This window comes from Gossypium hirsutum, chromosome A11, assembly GCF_007990345.1.
Source record: "Gossypium hirsutum isolate 1008001.06 chromosome A11, Gossypium_hirsutum_v2.1, whole genome shotgun sequence".
Taxonomy (NCBI): domain Eukaryota; kingdom Viridiplantae; phylum Streptophyta; class Magnoliopsida; order Malvales; family Malvaceae; genus Gossypium; species Gossypium hirsutum.
In genome coordinates this window covers 120,924,643-120,937,815 of record NC_053434.1, presented here as the reverse complement: position 1 = coordinate 120,937,815, position 13,173 = coordinate 120,924,643, and the positions used below count along the sequence as shown (strand labels likewise).

The following is a 13,173-nucleotide window of genomic DNA, read 5'->3' as shown; positions in this document are numbered from 1 at the left end:
CGAGCCAAACTCAAATGAGTATCGAACCTCAAATTTTAAGTTCAGCTCGACTCTATTACACACCCTTGGTACTTTCTTCTTCTTCTTTTTTTAAATAATCTCATTATTGGTTTTGATCATATCTATTTTTTTTGGCACAATGTTTAGAACTATCCATAGCTTCTCTCTAACCTATAAACAGGAGGATAATGCGTTTCAGCGCACTCGAATTCACGTCCTCCTGTATTGACAATAATGCTAATGTCAATCGAGTTAACACTCAATCGACCCCTAATACATTGATGAACCTAAATAACATTTTTTACTATTTAAGTAATAAAAATACATTATATCAACATTTATATATTTTTATAATTAAATAAACTCAATAATTTCTAATTTCTATGTTCATACTGATTTTTCTCAATAAAAAAAAAACTTGGTTTCAAATTTCAACCCATTCTTTTTGACTAACTAAATGGGAATCAAATGTAAACATATGTACCTTTTGATACCTTCATCATGACCAGCCGAAAGTAAACAATGCCATGATAATACCCATTCAAATTGAAGTATGAATATCTACTAAAATCCTTTATAAAAATAATTTAATTATTTGTAGGGATTTATAAAAAAATATTTATTTTTAAAAAGTTTATTCAATTATCGATATATTAATGACAACTGAGCTATAGCTCGATTAGTATCGGCAATGTTACCAGTATAGGAGGATGTGAGTTCAAGTGCGCTGAAGCACGTTATCCTCCTATTTAAGAGTTGGGAATGGACTATGGGTAGTTATAGGCATTATATTACAAAGAACAGATATGATAAGAATCTATAATGAGATTAATGTTCAAAAATTGTTATTAAGTTATAAATGAATTTGTATTTTTAATGTTTACATATTTATAGTAGGGTTAATTGCACCGTGTACCCTTAAAGTATGATTCAAAATTTTAGTTTGTAGCTAAACTTGAAAATGTTTTAAACGAGTCCTCAAAATGTCTATATAATATCAATCAAGTCACCCTATCAACCTAGTTGTTAATTTAGACATTAAATGTCAAATTTGGATAAGACATGGAGCATGTTTAAAATATGTGATTAAATTATAAACACGTATACAAAGGGGAAGGTAGAAAAATAATTAAAGAAGGGGTAGAATTGCATTAAAAATTATTAGAAGTCAAAAGATAATTTTACTATAATAATAATTTTATAATTTTCAAGGGACTTAAATTTTTTTTACCATATTAGTCCCTTTAGATTTGCCCATGTATATATTTTGAAAGGATTCTTCTTCTTTGTTTAAACATGTCGGGTCCTAATTGTTTATGCAATAAAAACACACATGTTTATAATTTGGTCCATCCGTCTTATCATATGTAATGATTTGATTAACATGATAATGATAGTTTGATGATTAAATGAAAAATATTTTAAAATTTAAAGGCATCTTAGGCAATTAACATTTTTTATTATTGTGTTTTTTTTGTTAACAATAATTAAAAAAAAACACTAGATAAAGCAAACAGTTACTAATGACTATGCATTAAAGTACACGAATAATAATTAAAGATAATTTCAAGCAATAATCACCCATTATTATTTCTTTTTTAACAATTTGGTACCTAAAACTATCCATAGCCCAAGGGGCGAAGTCAGAACGATTTTTTAGGGGCGGATGAAATTTTAATTTTTTATACCCTATATCTTTATAATTTTTAAAGTATTAAGTTGAATTTTTATAATTATAGGGGGTCAAAGTCCAATTTTATATTTACCAATTTAAAATATTTAAAAAATCTTAAGGGCCTAAATAGTAATTTTACATTTTAGGGGGGGCAAGGCCCCTGCCAGCCCCCCTAGATTCGCCACTGCATAGCCCTTCTCCAACCCATAAATAAGAGGATAATATGTTTCAGCACACTCGAACCCATATTCTCCTGCATTAGTAACAATACACATACCAATCGAAGTAAGACTCAATCAACATTAATCACTATTTATTAAAACATTACAATAATGTATAGAATATGATGTCTACATTAAAAATAATAATAAATATTAGTCTTGGTTTAATCAAATACAAAGAAAAATAAATAAATAAATTCTTATTTTGGGAAATAAGAAAGAAATTGTTTAGTGGATATTTGCCTATAAGATTTTATGATTTTTTTATATATATTTTTAGCTAATTTTTTTGGATCGAGTCAATTCAAAAACAAGTTTGGACTTGAATTTTTTTGGAATAGAGTTGCGGCTGGATTAGGCCCAAATTATGAACTGCTCTAATTCAAAGTATCCACACATGTATTTACATTTTGGTTTACGTGCTTTAAATATGCTACACATTAAATTTGAGCTGATATTTAACGTCAAAGCTGATAGATAGATTCACCAAAGGACCTGATTGATATGATATTGATATGCTAAGGACTAAACTAAAATATTTTAAAATTTAGGGGCTACGTTAGAATATCCAAAAAGACGTTAAAGCTATGAAAGCAAGGTTATTGGATCCTTACCAAATCATATCGTTGGGCCCATTAACACTATCCTAAATTACAAATCGGTCAAATTTGTTGTAGTCCCTATACTTATAAAAAATTGAAATTTAGCCCATGTACTAAAAAAAATTTAAAATTAAGTCCTCTTGCTTTTCTAATTCAAAAATCCCAATCCAATCATTTACTCCGATCGTATTTTTCATCAGAATTTGCTGACTTGGCATGTTGATTAATACTTCCATTAATATCAAATTGATATTTTAATTTTTTTTCAACAAAAAATATAATAAAGTGTACCAAAAACAAATAATACAATAAAAAATACAACAACAAAAATTAGCATTTTTCATTATTTATATGTTTAGATTTTCTTCAACGAATAAAAATTAATATGAAAATTATAAATTGAAATAAATTAATAATATATATTAGGTTTTATTTTCAATAAATTAGTTTTTAAATATATATATATATGTATATATATAAGTTCAAGTCATTTTAGATTACTTGTGTGAGTCATTCTTGGATTCTTTCATATCCAAGTTTGAATAGAACGAATTTATAGTATTTATATTTTATAATTAAATCAGATTTTTAAATTTGGTTTTTTTTTTTGAAAGTTTCACTAATATAAAAACAATAGGCCCTTGTATGAGGATTCGAATTGCATTTTGCCCCATTTACTAAAAAAATGGGTAAATTAGTCCTTTTTGTTAAAAAATTCATCAACATAATGTACGCATGGAACTACTCATATCACTGTCTGGTTATTTTGTCAACTTTATTAGTTTTTAATAATAGAAATTGTTGAATTTTTTAACAAAAATGTCCATTTTTCTCTTTGAACTAGTGGACAAAGATTGATTTGCCTATTTTACAGTAGAGGGATAAAATTCAATCCAACTTTTAATACATTAGCATTCATGATACTTTTACCAAAGACAATAAATTAAAAGTACAATATAGGTGCAAATTACATGTAAAACCCATCTAAATATAAAACACAACAGACAAAAAATTGAACAAAATCGACACATTGCGATTACAAAAGATGAGACTCGAATCGAAGTTTTGAAGATCCAAAACCCAACTTTTGTCAAAAATGTCAAAACTTTGGCTTGGGTCAAAATTGAAATTTCAAATAATCTGCCACAAATATGTGTGGGCCAAGTTGGACTAATAATTTAACTTAGCCCTTGTCCATTTTGTCTCTTTTATTGTAGTTCCTGTTGATATTGCTGGGCCAAGACAAAGCTGGAGGCCCTTCTACTCCCATTATTTTCTTCCCCAATTTTTAAATTTTATTTAAAAATAATATTATAAACTTAAATACACTTATCGGTATTTATTTATAAGTCCTCAAATATTTATTCTATTTTACTTATTGATTAGGCGGTTTAATGTAGTTCATTAACGGTGCATGAGATTTATGCATCGATAGTACATTAAATATTTTCTTTATATATTTTCTTTTAAATTTTCAATTTCCAAAATATATACAATTAAAAAACAAGTTGGATCGAGACAATTTCAAGCATTGGATCTTAGAGTTCAAACCCAACACAATCGAGTCATTTTTTTAAAAACTCTTTTTTAAAACCTAAAGTTTTTCCCCAATTAAACTTAAACAACTAGCTCAACATTTAAACCGAGATTAATAAAATATTAATTCAAATAAGTAATTTTTTTAATTATCAAATGAAAAATAGAGATATTTAGTGTTGAGGGGGTCAACACTATTGGGAGAAGTCTTTAAAGTGTCATCAGTAAGACAACCGACCCAATTCCCCAACAATCGAAGGTATTGTCCCCATGTCGAGTTTTATCCCTAGCCTCTACGAAGAGTTGTGTACGATTCACGGAGGAAGGCGCCTTCGTTGGTACTTGGGTGCGGGGCAACTCAAATCACCAATCGAGACAACATGTTTGCAAACATTGCCTTAGTTGGTGGCTCGAGTCGCAAGTCACCCAGATATCTCCATTATTATTCACACGCTTAATACTAACACTTCTCCTAAATCTATCTCCACCAATTAAAATGTCCCCTTAATAAACCATACACAACATATGCTTTTTAAAAATATTATTTTTCGTTATTTGACAAGTTTTTAAAGTTGTTATCTAAAAAATAAAATAAAAAACTAATTAAAACAATCTAAATTCGTTGAATTTAAGTAAAAAAAAATTCAAAAAATAATACAAGCATTTACTTCAAATTCATTAAATATTATAATTAAAACATTGTTATTTGAAAATAGTAATATATAACATATAAATTCAATCCAATAACCCAAGATTCGTTCGATTCAATTTAGTTAGTTTTCTCAACTAAATTAGTTGGGTCGACTTTCTCATGTTAAAATCAGTTAAGTTAGTTTGAAAAAAACAAAACCGACTGAACATATCAATTAAAACAATTGTACTCTCTACTTGTCCAATTCTAAAAACCTTGGTTAAAATCAAACTATATCAATTTATTGAATTAAAAAATTGATGGTACAATCGACTCAATCATTATGAATCCATAAAATATCGAAACAATAAAAAGACCAATTGTTCAATTGGTTGTACTAATTTATGATTTTTGGTCCGATTATAAATTTAACAATAATTAAATAAAAACATTAAAAAAATCGATTTAATTAATTTAACCGTTTTTTAGCTTGATTCTACTCCTCTATACGATATGTTTCTTTGAACTAATACCGGAACAAACCAATTTGACAGACTGATTTGATCATATTCTTAAAAAAATAAAAAAATCCATAAATAAAGAGGTCTAAGTTTTTAGAGGGTTTCCAAAGAGCCGACCTAACCAGACCTAAACTTAACCTAAAAGACAGCTATGGGCATAGACTTTTTTTCAACTGGGAACCCTGCAAATGTTTTCTTTTTCGCGGACAAAAATCCCAGTCTCCAGTTACAGCTGGTTCGCCCTTTTACACCCCCGCCTTTTTATTACACCTTGCTTTTTGGTCTGCACCCTACTTATTTTTCCTATAATTTCACATTTAGTCCCTCATTTTATTAACTATTGTCACTCTGGTTTTTGAATTTAGAGGATTATCTCGATTTGGCCCTTAAACGATGATATCTCCTTCTAAAAGTGGACATTATCATTTTAATTTTTCAAAATTTTTTTTACACTTTTTAATAATGTTGGTATTTTAAAATTATATTTTCAAATTTTCATATGATTAAATTGAAATATAAACTGCCCAATTATGGAATTGAAGTGTTTTACAATTTACAAAAAATCATATTTTAAAATCTCTTTTTTGGTAAATGATAAAAGGAACAATTTTTATATAATTTAAACAAACAATGCTAGCTTTATTACGAATTGTACTTGTATGAATATTTTAATGATAAAAAGGACTTATTAGGTAATATCACCATACACCAGCAATAAAGCTAGCCCTTTGTCTTGTGTATTAAATATATGTGGGGTTGGATTTTATTCCAACATAGGGATCCCAATTCCATTAAAATAAAGCACATATATTACCTTGAAAAAAAGGTTTAAAATATAAATATTGCAAGAGGGCTTCACTTTTCATAAAAAGGACCAAAAAAGCAAAAAGGCAAAGGACTGAAAAAAAATTTAACATTAAAAACAAAAGTCTATTCCAAGCACGTTTTCCTTTTAAATATTGTCAAAAAGATAAATAAATAAAAAAGATCAGATAATTTCACTGTAAATCACCATATCAGTTGGACAAAATTATAACAGTGATTTTTTTAAGAAGAGAAACACCAAAACGTTGCCGTTTGCAAAATGATGGGAGGGTTAATTTGGTCAGTCTCCTTTTCTTTACTCTTGTCAGCTTCAAAGTCCCAATAGAATGTAGTAAACCAGTGTTATGGGAAGGGCAATCAGCATTCCAAATATAACCCTGCAATGAAAAATTATGTATCATCGGTAAAAAATAAAAACCTACTCGAAAAATGAGCAAATCCATTTTTTTTATGTTAAGATATGGATTTGGGAGGACGTTTTGCTCATGTTTGTGATGTTATGGGGACTAGTTGGATATTTTTCCAAGTAGAGAAACCGAAATGCAATAAGAGAATGAAAAAGAAAAGGTGTAATGAGAGAAATGAGAGAAGATAAAAGACCATTTTGTTCATATTTGTAATGTTCAGGGACTAGTTTGCTTATTTTCTAAGCAAAGAATCAACAGGGTGTTCTATGGTTTTTTTTTTCCTTTTCTTCACATAATGAAAGTTTAAACATTTCTATTGACAAACAGGAGAAAAAGGGTGTCATGACTTATTGGTAAAAATGCAAATCTGTCATTTTTTGTCAATACAAATTTGGGGGACCATTTTTTAAACAAGGACCAATTTGCATATTTTTCAAGTAAACGGATCAAAATGCAATCCGAACACTATATTTATAAGAATTGAGAAAAGAGCAAAATGATCTTACCCTGTGCTCAATATATCAGGATGAACATTGTATTCCTTCGCAAAGACGAAAGGTACGATCCCTTGCGGAAGAGCTGCCTGAGAAAATTAAAACCCGAAAAACAAATTCTTAACCTCGGAATCAGAATCGGAATATACTTATTTAACGGTAGAGAATCACTGGAAGTAGGATTTACCTGCACGATAGCAATGCGGAGAAGAACACCTCTTAACCCAACAGCGATCGAGGCAGCTGCCATAACCGCAGGACCAGTTAGGAACCGAACCGCCATAGCAAAGGTCGCGATCGTGTTCCCGCATGCAATTATCCTTGGTTGAAGTGCCATGAATAAGCCTACAAAACAATGGAACTTGAGATAAACCAGAACCCAAAATAAACAAAATCCGACAACATCATGACTTTACCGAGGCTAAACATGGCCATTCCGAGACCTGCATTGGAAAGAATCGATATCGAACTGGCTACTATGGCAGGCATTTGGATATTCCACCTACACATATGCAACAAAACAAATGAATTTGAATGCAGAGTTTAAGACAAATTTAGTGAAAAGAACAGCCGATGTAATAGTTTTACGCACTTGAACGAAACGAGAGACCAAGTGAGACCGATCAAACTCGAGTAAGTGTTGGGATTCCGGATTAGTTTTCGCCACACCATGATCAATATAAGTCTAGTCATAACACTAGCTGGAGGCATAGCGGTCGGCTTTGTTTCAATCTTCGGGTTAAGTTCAGTCGTGGAACTTGAACCAAGCTTGGAAAGAACCGGTCCTTCTCGATCGACACCGCCGTTCGTTGCTGCCTTATTACCGAAAGTGAATTCGTCTCTACCATATTCATCATAATCTAAAACCACAAAAACATGAGATTAAAGCCAAATCTAAACCCTAAACCCTAGACACAATTTCCGTTTTCTCTTCGAATTTGGTGAAAATTTTAATTTGGCCCCTCCAAATTTTTTACAACTTCCATTATCTTTTTAATTTTTTGAAAAAATTACTTGAGCTCTTCTAAATATTTTCGAAATTCTCATTGATTTTGCAAAATTTTAATTAACACCCCAAATTTTTTGAAAAAAAAAACTCCTAAAACTTTTCAAAAATTCTAGTTCGGTCCCCAAGATCTGCTAAACCCCAAGTCAACAACACAAAAAACACAATTACCCTAACAAAAAGAACAATCCAAAAAGACAAAAAAAAAACACAATCAAAACTTGTAATAGAACACCAAAAATCAATGTTTTTATACCTTTATGATGATGATCATTGCCATAATCTCCACCTTTGAAAACATGTATACCACCTTCCGAAACAGGGGAAGCACTTGAACTCCAAACAAACATATGCAAATCCTTTCCACCACCATCACCGCCACCGTTTGCCTTCTTGGGAGCAGTCACCGGAGAAAAGATCCCAGCACTTGTCGGAGCAGGATATGAACCACCATTTGATCTTATACCATTATTACCAAACACCCCAACGCCATTCTCTTCATCAAATCCTGTCCCATAATTTGATTGCCTTGGACTAACATTGTTCTTCCCCCCATTCACCATTGAATAAAAATCAGTATGGTTAAAACTAGAACCTCTTGGTGTTGGATTCCTAGATGATTGAAGTGAATAAATTTCAGCATTGGTTAAATTAGAAGGTCTTGGTGTTAACCCCATACCGGAATTCAAACCATGTGACCGGCGAGAAAAGATTTCCGATCTTGAGCTAGTTGATTTCCTCACAGTAACATGAAGTTTCCCATCATCACCGACTTCAGCATCGGTTTGTAAAGGTTCTTTACCATCTAATGACAAAACATCAGAATCAACTTTAAATGAAATTATAGAACCAGCAGTATCTGGGAACTGTTCAGCTATTAATAGCTTAGCACCGCGATATTCAAACAAGAATAACATCAAAGTGTACCAAATTATACATTGTAAAACCACTATTTGAACCATTAAACTCCCTGAATAATCCCCATACATGCCTTTTAACAAAGGGATGCCCATTACTAAAGTATTGGGGAGTGTTGAGAGTGAAAATAAGGTTATGGACCATTCTAAGGAACCCCTTGAGCTAGTTCTTGACCATATGGCTAAAAGTACTAGGACGATGAGTTTTTGAAGGGTATCAGCGGCTATGAACCTTAAGTTCATGGTGTATGGATTGTTAGTTGATATGAAATGGAATGAAAGTAAAGGGACGGCAAATAAAGCGACGAAACGGTTGATGCCGGAACATTGATCGGGGGTGAAGATTTTCCACCATTTGACTGAGCCGTAAGCTAAAATCATGGCTACGTAGAGAGGTACAACGGCGGTGAGGACATGGTAAAGGTCTGTTGCACTGATCATTGTGGGATTTTTGAAAAAAAAATGGAAAGCCAAGGTGAAAAACAGGTTGTTTTGGTTATTTTGAGGGGTTGAAGTGGTTAAAGAAAGGAAAAAAGAAAGGTTCCTTTCAGCCCATTGTGGTGCTGGGGTTGATGGGTTATAAGGGAAGAAGAAGGGGAAATGGATAAGAATGGTTTACCGGTGAGTTGGAAAATGGTTTTCAGGCGATAATGGGGATGGGATGGGAGAGAAAAAGGAGGGAAGGGGAAAGGAGTTAATATTTAAGGGAGTTGATGGCAGACAAAGGTAATGAAAGCAAGGAGGTGTTTTTTAAAGAAGCATTTAGGTAGAGAAAAAAGGAAAAGACTTTTTCTTATATTAAAAAATAATAAATTATATTGGTAATCACTTCATTATTAACCTGGGTTTAGATGAACGATATTGGTGCAATTCGTTGTGTTTAATTTATTTTTTATCTCGTTTTATAGTATTATTATAATATTTAATTTTATTATTATTGTTATTTTTATATTAATCATTGATAAATACACCACTCAACTAAATTTACTCTTAATTCTTTTGTTATTCAATTGTAAAATGTTACAAAATTATTATTCAATTATTAATATTTTTTTTGTCATTTAATTACAAAAAGTTATAAATTAGTCACCCAATTATTCAATTTTTTCCTTTGTGGTCACCTAACTTAATGACCAAAAAAGACCAAATTGAACAATTGGATAATTATTTTATAACTTTTCATAGTTGTATGACTAAAAAAAATACTAATAATTATGAGACTACTAATATAATTTGTCCAAAAATAATGGTATAAAAAATTGAATTAATTATTATAGAGCTAAGGTGGAACAAGTTTGAATATTTTAATATTTTTAAATTTAATTTAGTTTTTATTTAAAATATTTTAAATTAATATGAAATTTATTTACATAAAATTTAATTGGAAATTCTAATATACGTAGTGGCGAAATTAGAAATAATATTTTTTATTTAGGCTCTTTTATAATTTATTATTGAATTAGTAATGATAAGATTATAGTTTGGTCTCTCAAAACGATAAAAATTTGATTTAATTATTTAAAAATTATAAAGATATACATTATTAAAATGGTAAAATTATACTTTTACTATCATGAAAATATACAATTTAATTTTGACATCCTAAATTTTTTTTTTGACTTCGCCCCTACAAGTATATGCGTGTAGAAATCATATATTTAGAATCCAATTATGCATTTAGCAAACAATAAATAATGAAACGTAAAGTTTGAAACTAATAATAATAACATATATATAGTATGTATAAAATTAAAAAATATATATATTATATTACAAATATTAAATGCACTTAATTATTTATCACAATAATATTTTAAATTTAGTCTAAAATTTTAATTATTTTAAAAAATAGAGAAATAAAAATATTTATTCTTAAGAAAGTAAGCAAAATTTTATAATATAAATAATTATTTTTTAATAAAATTATTTTACGTATATAAAAAAAATTAATTTGATTCCCATAAAAATTGGCTTATTTAAAAATTAATTTTAGTAATTGTTGAAATTATTATTTATTTTTGTTTACCTTTATATCAAATAAAAAATGGATTTAAAAATATTTTATGTGTAAAAAAGAAAAAGAAAAAGTGGCATGTGCACGACAGTTTACGACACACATGGCGCCAACTATTTGATATGATTCCTGTAATTGGGAACTAATTTAAACCGCTTTTAAATTTAAGGACTAGAATAAAATTTGTTCCAAAATTTAGGGACTTCTCGTGTAATTAACTTTTTAGAGAAGTATGTTAGTGGGGACAAACTAGAACGGTAGTCAAGTATAAACTGGAAGAGCCATTAGATCAAAGAAAATTACATTTAAAATCGTTTGTTGTTTTTGTTCTAACAATTACATACTCATTCATGCCAACCCTTAAATAGAGTATAAATGCACTTCAACACGCTCGAACTTATGCCCTCATATACTAGCAATAATACTAATATCAACCGAGCTAAGACTCAACCAATTATTCCATTAGCATTTTAATAGATCTACATTCGGCTACTAAAATGGAATAAATTAAAAGTTACCAAAATAGAACATGCTCAATACTTTAGTGACCATTTCTGCAGTTCACCCTTTTTTTAATGGTGTGTTAGGTGAGGATTGGGTTATTTGTGGTATTTTTTTTTTTTGGTTTTGAGTATTGGAGATTGGTGAATTTGAACGAGAGATTGGGTGCGGTGCAATATATTCAGTTTATTTTTTGTCTCACGCTATAGTATTTAATTTTATCGCCACCCCTATTTTTACATTAATCATAGGTAAATGCATCGCTCATTCAAACTCACATTAAATTTTGAGATTAATTTAGGTACCAAAATGAATGAAATTATAAAGTTGAAGGTCAAAATTATATTAATTTTTTTAAACCTCCATCAATTATTCTCCCTTAATAAATTTTATTCGGCGCTCGAAAAAGAAAGTAGTGATGGTGGTGGAGTGGTGTGGTTTAATTCATTCACTTATTAATGAAGAAATAAATAAAGGCAGTGTCCTTTGTTTTGGCTTCAAATATGGTTTTCGTGTTAAAAGGGAAAGTTGAATCCTTGACGAAATCTCAAGGAGCCACTCACTGTTTTGTGAAATTTATTTGCTTGAAAATTGCAGTCTAATCGAAATTCTGAGAACCGAGGCGGCGCCGCTGTCAGAAACACCGCTTCCGGCTGTAAACCCTAAAGATTTGTTAGCTAATAGTAGTAATTATTGCTTATGTCACGCTCATTTTCCTCATTATTACCAATTTGTCCTCTAGGGTAAATTATTATTTGGATAAATTATGCTTACAACTATTAAACTATTAGTAAATTTATATTTTAATCACTTTTAGTTTGAAAATTTATAAAATGATTATTGAAATATTTGAAAGATTTTATTTAAGAGGTTAAAATATGTTACAGGTTCATGTACACTCAGTAAAATTAAATTTAGTCCCTACATTTTTATTTTCTAGAATTTAATACTTCTATTTTTTAAATTCTAAAATTCAGAACTACTTGTTAATACTATTAATTTTTTGATTAAATTGGTTGACATGACATTTTAAAATAAAAAAATTAAATTGATAGCAACGTAACTAAAAAACGACACTGTGATGAATTTAAATTATTTTGTCAGTACAATTATCAAATATTAATAGATATTTTTAATATATTTTTAAAAACTAATATGAGTGAGCCTAAAATGAGATTGGTTAGCCATTTACAAATATGAGCAGGCTTAAGCAAAATTTTAAGTGCATATTTTGAGTCGAATCGAGTTTAGACAAGTATAAAGTATGTTAATATAGTGTCTAGGCCCAATTCGAACTCGACCCACCTCTAATCTTAAATAGAAATTCAAAGCTAGTGAAATGATAAAATCTTTAGCGAGTAGGGTTAATACTTAATATAGAGGACATAAGCAATTAAGGCTCAACTTCTATAAAATTGATTGTGTTTATTTTTCACATTGGTCTATGATTAAATTTGAAATCGAGCTGAATCAAACCTAAACCAAATATGATACTCTTTTAATGTTGTTTTGTTTTATCCACAACCCAAAATAAGTATAAGCCCGACCCAAAAATATTGGTTCAACATAAACAAATACTAAATTATGTTACACCTAAATTTTTTTACCTCGATCCTCGTTAAATAATAGTTTTACCTATATAAAAGCATAAAAAGATAAAAACACCATTATAATATCATTAAGTACATTATACAAGATTGATTTTTTTTTTCGTCACTTCTTATATGAATTATAGATAAGCTTAATATATCATTTAGTACATAAGTTTGACATTTTTTCTAATATGGTTCATGTGTTATTTTTGGTCCAATTTGGCAGCATAC

The 13,173-nt window shown here is 29.5% G+C and overlaps 1 protein-coding gene across 1 annotated transcript; it reads right to left on the bottom strand.

Moving 5' to 3' along the window:
• Positions 1-6,085: 6,085 nt before the first annotated feature.
• LOC107925768 (probable auxin efflux carrier component 1b) lies at positions 6,086-9,599 on the bottom strand. Its single transcript, XM_041080197.1, has 6 exons — positions 8,175-9,599; positions 7,505-7,772; positions 7,329-7,414; positions 7,100-7,257; positions 6,925-7,001; positions 6,086-6,388 (listed from the first exon to the last, which is right to left on the bottom strand). Exons 1-6 carry the CDS (start codon positions 9,274-9,276, stop codon positions 6,322-6,324), a joined length of 1,758 nt encoding a protein of 585 aa, XP_040936131.1. The 5' UTR covers positions 9,277-9,599; the 3' UTR covers positions 6,086-6,321.
• Between the last annotated feature and the right edge of the window lie 3,574 nt (positions 9,600-13,173).

Coding starts and splice junctions, on each gene's coding strand:
- LOC107925768 (XM_041080197.1), bottom strand. CDS start 9,276: ATGATCAGTGCAACAGACCTTTACCATGTCCTCACCGCCGTTGTACCT. Junction 7,415..7,504: donor TGGTCTCTCGTTTCGTTCAA/GTGCGTAAAACT, acceptor GCATATGTGTAG/GTGGAATATCCAAATGCCTG. Junction 7,258..7,328: donor AATGGCCATGTTTAGCCTCG/GTAAAGTCATGA, acceptor ATTGTTTTGTAG/GCTTATTCATGGCACTTCAA.